Source organism: Aquarana catesbeiana, linkage group LG02 (genome assembly GCF_042186555.1).
Source record: "Aquarana catesbeiana isolate 2022-GZ linkage group LG02, ASM4218655v1, whole genome shotgun sequence".
NCBI classification, from domain to species: Eukaryota; Metazoa; Chordata; class Amphibia; order Anura; family Ranidae; genus Aquarana; species Aquarana catesbeiana.
In genome coordinates, this window is record NC_133325.1 from 790,101,493 (window position 1) to 790,115,870 (window position 14,378).

At 49.1% G+C, this 14,378-nt stretch overlaps 1 protein-coding gene across 1 annotated transcript; it reads left to right on the forward strand.

The window, feature by feature from the left end:
* The first annotated feature begins 3,572 nt into the window (after window positions 1-3,572).
* On the forward strand, window positions 3,573-13,017 carry LOC141129429 (cystatin-B-like). Its single transcript, XM_073617461.1, has 3 exons — window positions 3,573-3,729; window positions 8,806-8,907; window positions 12,629-13,017. Exons 1-3 carry the CDS (start codon window positions 3,658-3,660, stop codon window positions 12,758-12,760), a joined length of 306 nt encoding a protein of 101 aa, XP_073473562.1. The 5' UTR covers window positions 3,573-3,657; the 3' UTR covers window positions 12,761-13,017.
* The last annotated feature ends 1,361 nt before the right edge of the window (window positions 13,018-14,378 follow it).

The following is a 14,378-nucleotide window of genomic DNA, read 5'->3' on the forward strand; positions in this document are numbered from 1 at the left end:
GTGACTTCATCCCTTGTGACGCAACTAGTCGGGAAGGAGTTGGGTACATCACTTCCGGTTTTAGGTCAATTCCGGAAGTTCATGGAATTCATTGCAGTGCCAAGAGTTGGAGGTGGTTGGACAGCTTATAGATTCTTTGCTCAAACTCAGTGGTGGCGGGAAACAAACCTCCCAGTCGCCCCCCCTCCCGCACACCCCCCTCCCCCCCGATCGGCAGATCATCCCACCCTACTTGCCCCATCCACATAGCAGGCAGCTTCGGCGGTTCCCCACTGCTTCTCCTTGGCGGCTTTCTGGGCAGCTTTGGCGGCTTCCCAGCTGCTTCTCCTCCTCGGTGGCTTCCCAGGCGGCTTCCCCACTGCTTCTCATACCGGCCAATCTGGTCACTTCTCCTCCCGGCCAATTGGGTCTTAAGAACCGATTCCTGATTGGCCGGGAGAAGAAGCAGGAAGGCAATAGCGAATAATAATTTGCTATTGTCACACAAGTGGGTGGGCTCGGGGCATGCATTTTGAAGCCAATTAAAGCCTCCAACTCCAAACATGTCTGTCTAAAAAAAAAGAAAAAGAAATCCATGCCTCTGGCACCCTGCATGAAGATTAGGGGAGCGGTGTCCCTGCGCCCCGTATGAGCGGCCTCCACTGCTCAAACTCCTCTCGTTATACTTGAAATTTGATTAGTTATATTTGCTGTACTTTGTTGAGGCACTGCCAGCAATAACTTGTATAAAGCAATTAATACCTTAAAAAAAATCCAGGTATGGATATATTATACATAGTTATGTAGCGCACCCCAGAGCAGAGGAGCCTATGAGGGTCAACAAAGTATTAATTACACCAGACCACCTACTATGACTGACCTAGGTCCTGCTGCTCTTAGATAAAATAACAAAAATAAAAACTACTGACACCCATGGCGGAACTGCCAGGGTAGGAAAGGTTGCCCTTGCGACTGGGCCCTGGCGTTCTGCCACTGTGGAGCGGCCTCAAGACAGCAGGAAGGGGGCCCACTGCAGAACATGTGAAAGGGTGCCGCTATGGGATCGTAATTAAGGGGCCTGCAATAGGAGTAAAGGGCCTCATAATCAGTGGAAGGGCCCTGGGCCCAGAAGCAAGGGCCCCAGCCGGGGGTCAGGGGGGCCCTTCATGGTTTCTTGCACTGGCGCCCTGAAGATTCTAGTTACGCCTCTGACAAGTTGTATTGCCTTATCAGCAGCTCTGACTGTGTCCAATGTGTTAGGTCCAAAGATGAGGTTAAGTTGAAAAGTTGGGATGTAGTTTTGCTGGTAACATTAAAGGGACACTAAAGGTTCCCTTTTTTTTTTTTCTTTTAAGATAACAAACATTTTATACTTAACTCCTCTGTGCAGTTGGTTTTGCACAGAGTGGCCCCCGATCCTCCTCTTCTGGTGTCCTTCTGCGACGCTCCTGGCTCCTTCCCACATCGAGTGACCTGTCGGAGAAGTGGTCTCCTTCGGGGCACCCGTGCGGGCGCGCTCCCGTGTCCTGATGCTGTGTCCATTGACACAGACAACAGGACTCGGCACCGCCCCCCGCAAGTGCCCACGTCATTGGATTTGATTGACAACAGCGGGAGCCAATGGCTTCGCTGCTGTCAATCTATCCAATCAAGAGCCGAGACACAGGCCAGAGAGGGTGTGCACATCTCCGGCTTGGGAATACAGCTCAGGTGAGTAAAACAGGGGGCTGGTGCACTACAATAGGTTTTTTACCTCAATGCATAAAATGCATTGAGGTGAAAAACTGGGAGGGTTTACAACTCCTTTAATGGGGATGTTTAAATCACCAGGAATGATAGTGGGTATTTCAGAGGAGAGAAGTCATCAAGGAAGCGTGACACCAGTTCAGGAGGCCGATAGATCATTGCAATCCTTAGAGAAATGGGAGAAAACAGATAAATCCAGTGCATCTTGAAAGAAGAGAAGGATAGTGAGGGAACGGTGGGAAGGACTTGAAAGGTGCTCATTTGGGACAGAAGCACCAACTCCACCTCCTTTCTGACCACTGGGTCTGGGTGAGTGAGTCCAATGGAGGCCTCCATGGGAGAGGGCCACGGAGAGGCAGAGTCTGATGCTTGAAGCCAGCTTTCTGTGACTGCAAGTAGGTAAAGGGAGTGGGAGACAAAAAAGTAATGGACAGAGGTGAGCTAGTTACAGACAGAGCGGGCATGATTTTTGGGAGAAGGGGGATTGAGATTAAACTGAGTGGCTGGAGGGAGGAGGGTGACGGGCGTGGGCGTGAGATACTGGAGGACCAGGATTAGGGGAGATATCCCCAGAGGTTAGTAGTAGAAGAAGGAGGGTGAGGAAAGATGTGAGATGGATGTGCAAATACTTTCCAGTCCTGGTGTGTGAGTCCTGTGTCCCTGACAATTTTAATGAAGTTCTTCTTTAAGGCAGGTTCAGACAAAGCAATCAAAGCTAATTTTATAGGTACAAGGAAGCCCAGGTTTTGTTTAACTGTGCCCCTTAAGCCCCTCCCACTGTTAAGAGTTCAGAGACACCCACATTTTGCCATGGCGTTCACCTCCCCCGTCAAGTGTCCCTTAGTTCAAAAGTTCAGAGGTATGGAGGATCCTGTGCCCCCTGTCATCATATAAAGATCCTATGCCCCCGCCCCTGGTTATCATTTCAGAATCCTGGGGCCACCTGTCATCATATCAGGATCCTTTGCTCACCTGTTATCATATGAGGATCCTGTGCCCCCTATCACCATATGAAGATTCTGTGCCCCCCTGTCATCATATGAGGATCCTGTGACCCCTGTCATCATAAGGTGGTCCTGTGCCCCCTCTGTCATCATATGAGGATCCTGTGGCCCCCCTATCACCATATGAAGATCCTGTGTCCCCCCTGTCATCATATGAGGATCCTGTGATCCCCTGTCATCATAAGGGGATCCTGTGACCCCCCTGTCATCATAAGGGGATCCTGTGCCCCTGTCATCATAAGGGGATCCTGTGCCCCCCTGTCATCATAAGGGGATCCTGTGACCCCTTGTCATCATATGAGGATCCTGTGACCCTGTCATCATATGAGGATCCTGTGCCCCCCCGTCACCATATGAGGATCCTGTGACCCCCCCTGTCATCATATGAGGATCCTGTGACCCCCCTGTCATCATATGGCAATCCTGTGACCCCCCCTGTCATCATATGGCAATCCTGTGACCCCCCCTGTCATCATATGAGGATCCTGCGCCCCCTGTCATCATATGAGGATCCTGTTCCCCCTGTCATCATAAGAGGATCATGTGCCCCCCCCCCCATATCATCATATGAGGATCCTATGCCCCCCTGTCAGTATAATATGAATACTGTCCCTCAGCCTGGCATTCTATGAATATTCTGTCCCTCAGACATGACACAGTGATATGATGATCCCTCAATATGGTGTCATCCTGATCCTCATTCTATCACATGATTCTGATTACCCCTCCCTCCTCCTGTCAGCTGTCATATGACCAGAGAGGAGGATCGTACCACAGACAGAGGGGGGGGAGATAACTGCTGGTGATCTGTAATGCTGACATCTCTGTACACAGAATGCTGATTATACCCCCGTCCCCGTATAGATGGTACATCCCGGTGTTATATAGGCGGTGTCAGGAAGAGATCGGGTGACACCAAACCAGCAAGATGCCAATGAAGTGCGGAGGAGTGGGGGACACCAAACCGGCCGATGCCACCGTGCAGGAGCTGTGCGACCAGGTGAGGATACAATGTATCGGTGTGCGGGGAGAGGATACAATGTATCGGTGTGCGGGGAGAGGTGACGGAGGATACAATGTATCGGTGAGGGGAGAGGTGGTAGACTAGGATACAATGTATAGGGGGGAGAGGTGGTAGACTAGGATACAATGTATAGGGGGGAGAGGTGGTAGACTAGGATACAATGTATAGGGGGGAGAGGTGGTAGACTAGGATACAATGTATAGGGGGGAGAGGTGGTAGACTAGGATACAATGTATAGGGGGGAGAGGTGGTGGACTAGGATACAATGTATAGGGGGGAGAGGTGGTAGACTAGGATACAATGTATAGGGGGGAGAGGTGGTAGACTAGGATACAATGTATCGGTGGGGGGAGAGGTGGTGGACTAGGATACAATGTATAGGGGGGAGAGGTGGTAGACTAGGATACAATGTATAGGGGGGAGAGGTGGTAGACTAGGATACAATGTATAGGGGGGAGAGGTGGTAGACTAGGATACAATGTATAGGGGGGAGAGGTGGTAGACTAGGATACAATGTATAGGGGGGAGAGGTGGTAGACTAGGATACAATGTATAGGGGGGAGAGGTGGTAGACTAGGATACAATGTATAGGGGGGAGAGGTGGTAGACTAGGATACAATGTATAGGGGGGGGAGAGGTGGTAGACTAGGATACAATGTATACGGGGAAGAGGTGGTAGACTAGGATACAATGTATCGGTGTAGACTCCAATGAAGGAAGAATGTGCTGGATGATAATTGCTTGTCACCCATAGCAACCAATCAGAAGCCAGACTGTTGCTATGGGCAACAAAAGTGTTTTCCCTTTAAATTCTGTTTATATTTTATTGTGCTCAGCCAGGTACAGGGTGATGTAGGACAGCAGAAAGGGAGGGGGGGGGGGTATTGTCTTTAGGAACCAGAGTGTTTAAACATCATAAAAAATAAAGAGATTTTTATTTATTTTTTTTTAATCGGTTTCATCCTCAGATCTATATGGATAACACGAGCTGTAGTGAGCCAGGGGACTCTGTTCTCATACATCATCTGGGGGACTGGGGTTTTTATATAGATGGATTACTGGGGGGGATTTCCATATTTATCTTAAATGAGATCTTGTAAAAGCTTAATCCTCTCTATAGAGGGTAATTCCTTTAAAGTGGGTTCCTTTATCTGCCTAGGGAGAAGTGGAGAAAGCATGAATGGGGTGCTCAGTGGTAGTGGGGGTTTTGTTCGGTTGCTCGGTGAAGGAAGGTAGTGGTGGGGTACTTGGTGATGGTGAACAAATCGATTGGGTCTGTGGTTGAGGAGGTAGTGATGAGTTCCTATTGCTGAAGGTCTTGATGGAGGGTAGTGATGGGTGCTCTGTGGTGAAGGAGCTAGTCATAGGTGCTTAATGGCAGAGGAGGTAGTGGTGGGTGCCCTGTGATGTTGGAGGAGGAGTTGGTGAAAGGAGGTAGTGGTTGGCGCTCTGTGATGGTGGAAGGGGAAATGGTAGATGGAGATAATGGTTGGTTGCTCTGTGATGGTGGATGAGTTGGTGAAAGGAGGGTGTAATGAGTGGTGGTGGAGATGATGGCTGGGTGCTCTGATGGTGGAGGAGGCAGTGGTGGGATGCTCAGTGATGGTGGTGGAGGAGGCAGTGGTACGGTGCTCTGTGGTGGAGGAGATAATGGTTGGGTATTCAGTGGTGGTGGAGATAATGGTTGGGTATTCAGTGGTGGGGGTGCTCTGTGGTGGAGAAGATAGTGGTGGGGGTGCTCTGTGGTGGAGAAGATAGTGGTGGGGGTGCTCTGTGGTGGAGAAGATAGTGGTGGGGGTGCTCTGTGGTGGAGAAGATAGTGGTGGGGGTGCTCGGTGGAGGTGGTGAAGGAAGGTAGTGGTGGAGATAATGTTTGGGTGCTCAGTGGTAGTGCAGGTAGTGGTGGGGTGCGTAGTGGTGGAGGAGATAATGGTTGGGTACTCTGTGAAGGAGGTAACTATTGGTGGGGTGCTTGGTGGTGGAAAGAATGTGTGGGGGTGGAGGAAGTAGTAGTGGGGTGCTCGGGGGTGGAGGAGGTAGTAGTGGGGGTGCTCGGGGGTGGAGGAGGTAGTAGTGGGGGTGCTCGGGGGTGGAGGAGGTAGTAGTGGGGGTGCTCGGGGGTGGAGGAGGTAGTAGTGGGGGTGCTCGGGGGTGGAGGAGGTAGTAGTGGGGGTGCTCGGGGGTGGAGGAGGTAGTAGTGGGGGTGCTCGGGGGTGGAGGAAGTAGTAGTGGGGGTGCTCGGGGGTGGAGGAAGTAGTAGTGGGGGTGCTCGGGGGTGGAGGAGGTAGTAGTGGGGGTGCTCGGGGGTGGAGGAGGTAGTAGTGGGGTGCTCGGGGGTGGAGGAGGTAGTAGTGGGGGTGCTCGGGGGTGGAGGAGGTAGTAGTGGGGGTGCTCGGGGGTGGAGGAGGTAGTAGTGGGGGTGCTCGGGGGTGGAGGAGGTAGTAGTGGGGGTGCTCGGGGGTGGAGGAGGTAGTAGTGGGGTCCTCGGGGGTGGAGGAGGTAGTAGTGGGGTGCTCGGGGGTGGAGGAGGTAGTAGTGGGGTGCTCGGGGGTGGAGGAGGTAGTAGTGGGGTGCTCGGGGGTGGAGGAGGTAGTAGTGGGGTGCTCGGTGGTGGAGGAGGTAGTAGTGGGGTGCTCGGTGGTGGAGGAGGTAGTAGTGGGGTGCTCGGTGGTGGTGGAGGTAGTAGTGGGGTGCTCGGTGGTGGTGGAGGTAGTAGTGGGGTGCTCGGTGGTGGAGGAGGTAGTAGTGGGGTGCTCGGTGGTGGAGGTAGTAGTGGGGTGCTCGGTGGTGGAGGAGGTAGTAGTGGGGTGCTCGGTGGTGGTGGAGGTAGTAGTGGGGTGCTCGGTGGTGGAGGTAGTGGTGGAGGAGGTAGTAGTGGGGTGCTCGGTGGTGGTGGAGGTAGTAGTGGGGTGCTCGGTGGTGGTGGAGGTAGTAGTGGGGTGCTCGGTGGTGGTGGAGGTAGTAGTGGGGTGCTCGGTGGTGGAGGTAGTAGTGGGGTGCTCGGTGGAGGAGGTAGTAGTGGGGTGCTCGGTGGTGGTGGAGGTAGTAGTGGGGTGCTCGGTGGTGGTGGAGGTAGTAGTGGGGTGCTCGGTGGAGGAGGTAGTAGTGGGGGTGCTCGGGGGTGGAGGAGGTAGTAGTGGGGGTGCTCGGGGGTGGAGGAGGTAGTAGTGGGGGTGCTCGGGGGTGGAGGAGGTAGTAGTGGGGGTGCTCGGGGGTGGAGGAGGTAGTAGTGGGGGTGCTCGGGGGTGGAGGAAGTAGTAGTGGGGGTGCTCGGGGGTGGAGGAAGTAGTAGTGGGGGTGCTCGGGGGTGGAGGAAGTAGTAGTGGGGTGCTCGGGGGTGGAGGAGGTAGTAGTGGGGGTGCTCGGGGGTGGAGGAGGTAGTAGTGGGGGTGCTCGGTGGTGGAGGAGGTAGTAGTGGGGGTGCTCGGTGGTGGAGGAGGTAGTAGTGGGGTGCTCGGTGGTAGTAGTGGGGTGCTCAGTGGTGGGGAACAGAGGTAGTGGCAGAGTTTTGCTGTGTATAAATCTGACAATTATTATTGAGAATCTTTCCTCTTCCCCGGGCTGCACACAGTCAGAGGTGGAATTACAATTCTGCAGTCATCTGATCAGGTGACTCATCATAATGTGATTTGGGAGAGGCGCCCACATCATGTGACTTTGTTATGACACCTGGCATTGTCTGCGGTGAGCGACCAGCCGCAGTGTCCCGTGTTCAAGTTCCCTTTTCATCCTCCGGATCCTCTATGATGAATGTCTGCTTATAAGAGACGAGCATTAGGCAGAACTCCGGCCACAAATAAAAATCTATATAGAGGTCACACTGCTCAGATCTGATCATTGATTTCAAACCTTTTCCTATAACAGATCTGACATTTAAATCTGAAATAATTGGGATCTTTATTCAATTCAAATTTTAGTGTAATTTTGTTCTTTCCTTTCTGTACACTCCATGTAATGGAGCCATTTGCCGAATGTGGTGATCTGTCCGGATCTCAATCTTCTCATTTACAGCAGTTTACAAAATCTATTTTCTGGAAAACTAAAGAATAATTAAAATAAAATAAATAAAAGATACCTTTTTCATATAATTTAAAAGTTGTGATGGGTGGGGAAGTAGAATGTTCTTCAGGTTGTATAGTGTGGTTGGGGCTCTCAGGGTCTGGTTGCCTCCAATTGGCACCAATGTGTACTATTATCCCAGCACCCTCCATAGTGTCAGACACTGAAGGGGCAGTCTCCCTCATCTTCTCTTTTTGGCTACCTGAGCTAAAGAGGAGCACAGAGGGTTCATCTCATGTATGTTGTATTACAGCTGGAAGTTAAAAAAAAAAAAAAAAAAAAAATGGAAAGGGACATGCTGACAGAAGGAGAAAGCAGGGTTGAAAATCTGTTAGCTGATTTGCCCGGGGGATGGGTTTGAATGCCAAACTCTGGGCATTTCTCATCAGGATTGAGTGATGCTGGCCATCATTCAAGCTGGAAGACTGAGCACATCTTGTGACGAAGAAGAGGTACTGCAGGGGGCAGCTCTGGATTGGAGAGTATTGTAGCTTGAGGGGGGGGGGTGTTTTTTTGTTTTTGTTTTTGTTTTTGTTTTGTTTTGTTTTGTTTGTTTTGTTTGTTTTTGTTTTGTTTGTTTTGTTTGTTTTGTTTGTTTTGTTTGTTTTGTTTGTTTTGTTTGTTTTGTTTGTTTTGTTTGTTTTGTTTGTTTTGTTTGTTTTGTTTGTTTTGTTTGTTTTGTTTGTTTTGTTTGTTTTGTTTTTTTGTTTTTTTTTTTTGTTTTTTTTTTTTCCCTCCAATAAGATATTAAAAAAAAGCCTAAAATTGGATTTTAATCTTGCTAGATGACTAACAGCTTGTATAAAGTCACAGCCAGCACTTCCATTGAGATTGAGCCCAGTGTTCTCAAGTCAGGAGATGAAAGTTTACTAAAAGCTTTGCACTATAATGGCTTCTCATACTTGGGTATTTCTGATTAAATAAATGATCCCTGTCAATACAGGAGGGCCACTCTCCCCCGAGTAACATTTTTAAAATTTTTTCTCCTCCCAGGTGAAGGCGGAGGTGGAACAAAAAAATGGACGAACGTTTGGCACATTCATTGCCGTCTCATACAAAACCCAAATGGTCAATGGAACAAACTATTTTGTTAAGGTAAGTGCAGTCTGTGCAGCAGCTGACCATGTAGGCTACATGCATGGCAGTATTACACATCGTGGTGCAGATTAAAGTACTGTATATCTAAAATTTCGCATGGCAAACCCTGTCAGATTTTTTTATATTTGGCCATGTGCCCCATTGGGGAGATTTCTTCCCCTACTGTCCTGTAGGTGTAGCACCCCGTTAGTATATAATAGGCTGCGAGGTAAATTTAGTTTAGCTCCTCTGTAAAACATGGAGCAGGGCTTGATTACTTAGGGCTGCTGCTTTATCTCCTCCTGTCTTCTAGAGCAGTGGTCATCAACCCTGTCCTCAGGGCCCACTAACAGGCCAGGTTTTATGTATTACCTTGGAGGAGATGCAGACTAGAATACTCCAATCACTGAGCAGCAAATGATATTACCTGTGATGTATTTCAGTTATCTTGCAAACCTGGCCTGTTAGTGGGCCCTGAGGACAGGGTTGATGACCACTGGTCTAGAGACTTCTATATCAGGGGTGGCCTGTCTATTAAGGGCACAGGGGGTCGTCGTCGTCCCCCCCCAACCCATGCATCTGGCCCCTTGCAGGACATCAGGGGTGGCCTGTCTATTAAGGGCACAGGGGGTCCCCCCCTCCATGCGTCCGGCTCCTTGCAGGACACCGGATGCAGTGGCGGCTGGTGAAGTTTTAGGATGGGGGGGGGTGCCAGACCCCGCCCTTCCTTGTTGACTGCTCCCACTTGGTGAAAATAGGCGTGGTTTCAGCGAAATAGTGGGCATGGCTCTAAGGTGGTGTGGTTGGCGTCTGAGATGAACGAGGGATAGAGGGATGGCAGGCCCAGATCCTACACAACAATAGAAATATTTGTATTCTAGAAAGTTTAACAATCAGCAGATAAAGATACTCCAAACACCTGGTGTTAGCACTTCAATTATCCCGGCACCATGGTTGTTCTGGTGTCAGGATGATTGAAGCGCATTATTTCTATTATTACGTTGTAATATATAATGAAAATCATTCAACTCACCATAATGCAGAATCAGTGGGAGCCCTGAGCGTGTCATTAGCCACGTCGCCTGCCACCAGATGCCATCAGGTGTCCCCAGCGAAGTTCGTCCTCGCATGCAGCCTGTGTCCCACCAAATGCAGCCTGTGTCACATCGAATCCCCCCCCCCCCCTTGTTCTCCATGGGAGCACAGCGGTACTTGCCTTGCTGTGTGGTGTCCTCTCCTACTGTGTGGGCACTAGCAATGGAGGGGTCCGCTGCACTCATACTTCCTGTTTTCCTCTCCCGGGTGCAATGGGAGAGCGAAAAACAGGAAGTGACATCAAACGGGGATGTCAATCAAACCGCCCAGCGGTAGTAATAGATACTACGAGCGCTGAGCGGAAGCTACTTGGCACTTCGGAAAGTGCTGCAAGGTGGGATAAATGCCCACAAATGAAGCGCCGCGTCTGCAATCTTGTGATTGCATAGACGTGGCTCTTCCCATAAGTGCACTGTCTGGCGTCCGAACACAGTGCACTTAAGGACTTTTTTTTATTTTGTTTTTTTTTTAATGGCCAGTATTTTTTTATTTTTTTTGGTGACTTTCTGGAGGAGGGGTGGCACCCATGCGCCCCCTATGGATGGGCCACCACTGGCCAGATGCATGAATTACAATGGTGGGGGTGTTTATTTTTTTTTAAAGGCTCGAATAGGCTTCAAAATAGGGTGGGCTTGGGGTGCAGAGAATGCAGAATGAGCCCACCCAGGTGTTACAACAGCGAATGAATATTCACTATTGTAACACTGATCCTCCTCCCGGCCAATCAGGAAGTGGGTTTTGAGACCAGTCACCAGATTGGCTGAAAGGGCAGGCAATCCTATTGGATGCCTGGGAGGAGCCACACACTGGAAGCCGCCATGATGGAGGAGAGGACAGAGCCGCTACATGCTACCTGCCTAGATGGGGCAGGTGCTGGACCGACCGGGGGGGTGGAGGTGCCGCCGGCCACTCGGGGGGGGGGGGGGGGGCTTTAACTGATCAGCCGCCACTGATCAGGGGTCTGCAAACTTTCTAAACAAAGGGCCAGTTTACTGTCCTTCAGATTTAGGGGGGCTGGACTCAGCATTAAGTAGAAAAGGTCCTGACGTCAGTGGGAGTAAGCCACACTCCATCTTTGGTGTCATTGGGAGGAATTGAGCCCCATTGTTAGTGGATGAAAATAGTGCCCAAGAGTCGGATAAAAGTAAGCAAAGGGCCGCAGTTTAGAGACAACTGTTCTAGAACATAGTGGGAGGTGTGCCCAGAAGGTGGAGGGAGAGCCCATAAGTAGTCTGAGGCCTGAGCAACAAGGGGCAGCGTTCCTGGGTCTAGTCCTGCAGGAGGAGAAACCTGTGCAAGGGCTCTGCCCCCTGGGGCAGGCATCTGGGAGGAAGCCAGCCTGAAGACACACCAGGGTCCCAGCTAGGCTTAGCTGAGGGAGCCTATTTCGAAGTCCTATTCGAAGGGTCCAGTTGGGTCAGGAGACTGCTCACGGGGGAGGGCTGGTAGGAATCTGTGGGAGAGAGCCCAAGTTGTCCAGAGGTAGTGCGAGTCTACATCTCCTTCACTAGGAAGATCCTAGTGGATATCAGTAGGAGGCAACCGATCTGTGGCTGAGTGAATACAAGTCCCAAATTCTGCAGAGTGAGGGTGTGGTGGTTTGAGACTGCGGTTCAGGAAGCTGAGTGGGAACGCGGCTCTCCCGCACTGCATTCCAGTGTGAACAGGCCCTCAATGGGGAGGGGTGCTTTTTTTTTTTTTTTTTTTTTTTTTTTTTTTTTCCCTGAACAAATATGCAGCAAGAATGCATCAAGCAAGATTTTTACACTTCAACAGAATTGCAACAGACCAGTGTGAGGACATGCATAGAATTTAAAGGGAAGCTTTTTTCTTGAGCTTTTCTTGTGCTTTTTTTTTTTAATGCAAAAGTGCTTCCAAAACTGCTCCGTGTGAAAGCAGCCTATTGGCCGAAAAGGTGCCGACAGTGGCTGAAAAGTTCATTCATATTCACTTAAATTCATGAGATTAGAGTTCCACCCAAAGGTGGAACTTCCGCTTGTTCATCACCCCCCCCCCCCCCCCCCCCGCGTGCTTCGTGCAAGGGAACTGGCTGTGAGGTCGAAAGGCTTCATTGCCGGGTTCCCTTACTGGCAATGGCGGCTGCACCCGACTGTTGATCGGCAGCGGTGCCGACATTGTGGGCTCCCTGGACAGGTTACTGTCCATTTGGTTTTTGGCCAAGTACATCCTGAAGTTTTGGTCCAGATATTTCATTTCAGTGCACCACTAGTAATAGTCACTGATTATTTTATCACGTTAATGTCTGACATAGGATTGTTGTAGGTTTGATTTTAGCAATGCACTGTTGGATCATATATTCTGAAGAGCAAGCAAGGGTCCTTCTCTGCAGCATGCTGGCAGAGGACAGGCTTTTCTACTCAAGTTGTAGCTGTGTGGTGTTTTTTTTGTTTTTACAAAAAAAAAGAATACTTTGAATGCTTTAGTTTTTATGCACATGGAATGTATTTAGCCAATTGAAATGCTCAGCTTGGCTTCTACATTTGATTTGATCCACGGGAAGCTCTTCAGCCAGCACCATGCTACTTCTAACTGCTATTGGGGACTCGTACATCTACTAACTATTTGTAATCTCCCCAATGTGATCTGTCCAGTAATTCTTTTAAAGCAGTTTATTTTTCTTTAGGTCCAGATCGATGGGGATGAGTACTGTCACCTTCGTATACACAAGGCGTTTCCGCACGCACAGGAAAAAGTGACCCTGTCCACCACCCAGCTGGGGAAGACCAAGGAAGAGGAGATTGCTTATATAAACTGAGCGGAGTCCGTCCTCGCCGTCCACATGCAGCCTTTCTTATCACTACACTCATCTAATAGACTTTCCGCTCATTCTTTTTATTAAACAAAAATCTCTTCTCAAACTCCGTAACATAAGTCCGGTCTTAGCGCTCCTGTGAGTGCAGTTATTGCAGTGCATTCTGGGATATGAGGCTGCTCCACCTAGAGAATATATTTTGTACTTTTGTTACTTGCCTCCTTGTTTACATGCAGATTTATTAAACTTAGTGCATTTAATGTGTCTGACTGTGCCTCCAACATAACCCGCCCTGGTAGTGTCATAATGCCCATCGCTTCCGTGTTCGTTCCTGTGATGGAAGATCGGTGACCAGACCTCTCTCCATTCCACCCGCCATGATGAAAGGATAGCGGAGTCCAGCTCACATGAGAGCGTTTGGCCAGTGGGGGGCAGTACCTGCGGCACGCTGTGTAAGTGAATGGGCATGCTCTAAAAATTTTAACACAGTGGACAGGAGTGTGTTTAACCACTTAAAGTGCCAAAAGTGGAACTTCTGTACCCCTTGCCCCCTCTCTCTCTCCCCCCCCCCCCCTTTTTTGAGAGAGAGAAAAAAAAATAAAAAATAAAGGCTCTGATATGAATATCTAAAAATGGCAAAAAAAAAAAAAAAAATAGCAGCTAAACAAATGACTCAAGATGCAACCATTAAAAATAGTGCTCTGACACCATATGAAAAAGATAAAGTAAACAACAGTGTGCTAAACTCAACCTCCTATTTGTGATGCAGTGGTAATAATACACAAAATATATATACTTATATACACTTACAGTGCTACAATCCTCTGTGCCAAAATAATAATCAAATGAATAAACTAAAAAAGTTTGGTGATTTAAGTAATTAAATAAATTCCTCCGTATAAAAGCAATAATCAAAGGAAGCCACCTGAGTGTGGATAGCCTGTTCACAGCGGTCCTACTATCAACCAATCCCTCACTCAGACTCCTGCCGGCTTCTTTCAATTTTCAGTGTATAATGGTTCTCACATAATGACAAAAGAAAAGTACATCATTGCGCAATATTACTACTTTGTAATAAATTCTCCAAAGGGTAGGTGATTGCACTCACATTTGTTGATAAACAACCAGCACACATACAACGATCAGACGCTTGTATCGAGAGTCTCCTCACTCCGCATCTAGTATGCACAAGCACCATAGATGTCGTCACTAGGCTCCTCCCCCTAGTGACGACATCTGTAGCTGCTGACTTTTGGGTGGAGCTCCACTTTAACATGAGATGTTATTCAATCCTGTTAAGATTAAAAAAAAGGTTCATGCTCACTTATTTCATCTGCCCATGATTTGGGTAGTTAATGTGAGTGGTAATTTTCCCATCACATGATTGGATAATTGAAGAGAATATTCATATACACTATATTGTCAAAAGTATTGGGACACCTGCCTTTACATGCACTTTAATAGCATCCCAGTCTTAGTCCGTAGGGTTCAATATTGGGTTGGCCCTCCCTTTGCAGCTATAACAGCTTCATCTCTTCTGGGAAGGCTGTCCACAAGGTTTAGGAGTGTGTCTATGGGAATGTTTGACTGTTCTTCCATGGCATGGATGGGCGAGTTTGGG

Coding starts and splice junctions, on each gene's coding strand:
- LOC141129429 (XM_073617461.1), top strand. CDS start 3,658: ATGCCAATGAAGTGCGGAGGAGTGGGGGACACCAAACCGGCCGATGCC. Junction 3,730..8,805: donor TGCAGGAGCTGTGCGACCAG/GTGAGGATACAA, acceptor TTCTCCTCCCAG/GTGAAGGCGGAGGTGGAACA. Junction 8,908..12,628: donor GAACAAACTATTTTGTTAAG/GTAAGTGCAGTC, acceptor ATTTTTCTTTAG/GTCCAGATCGATGGGGATGA.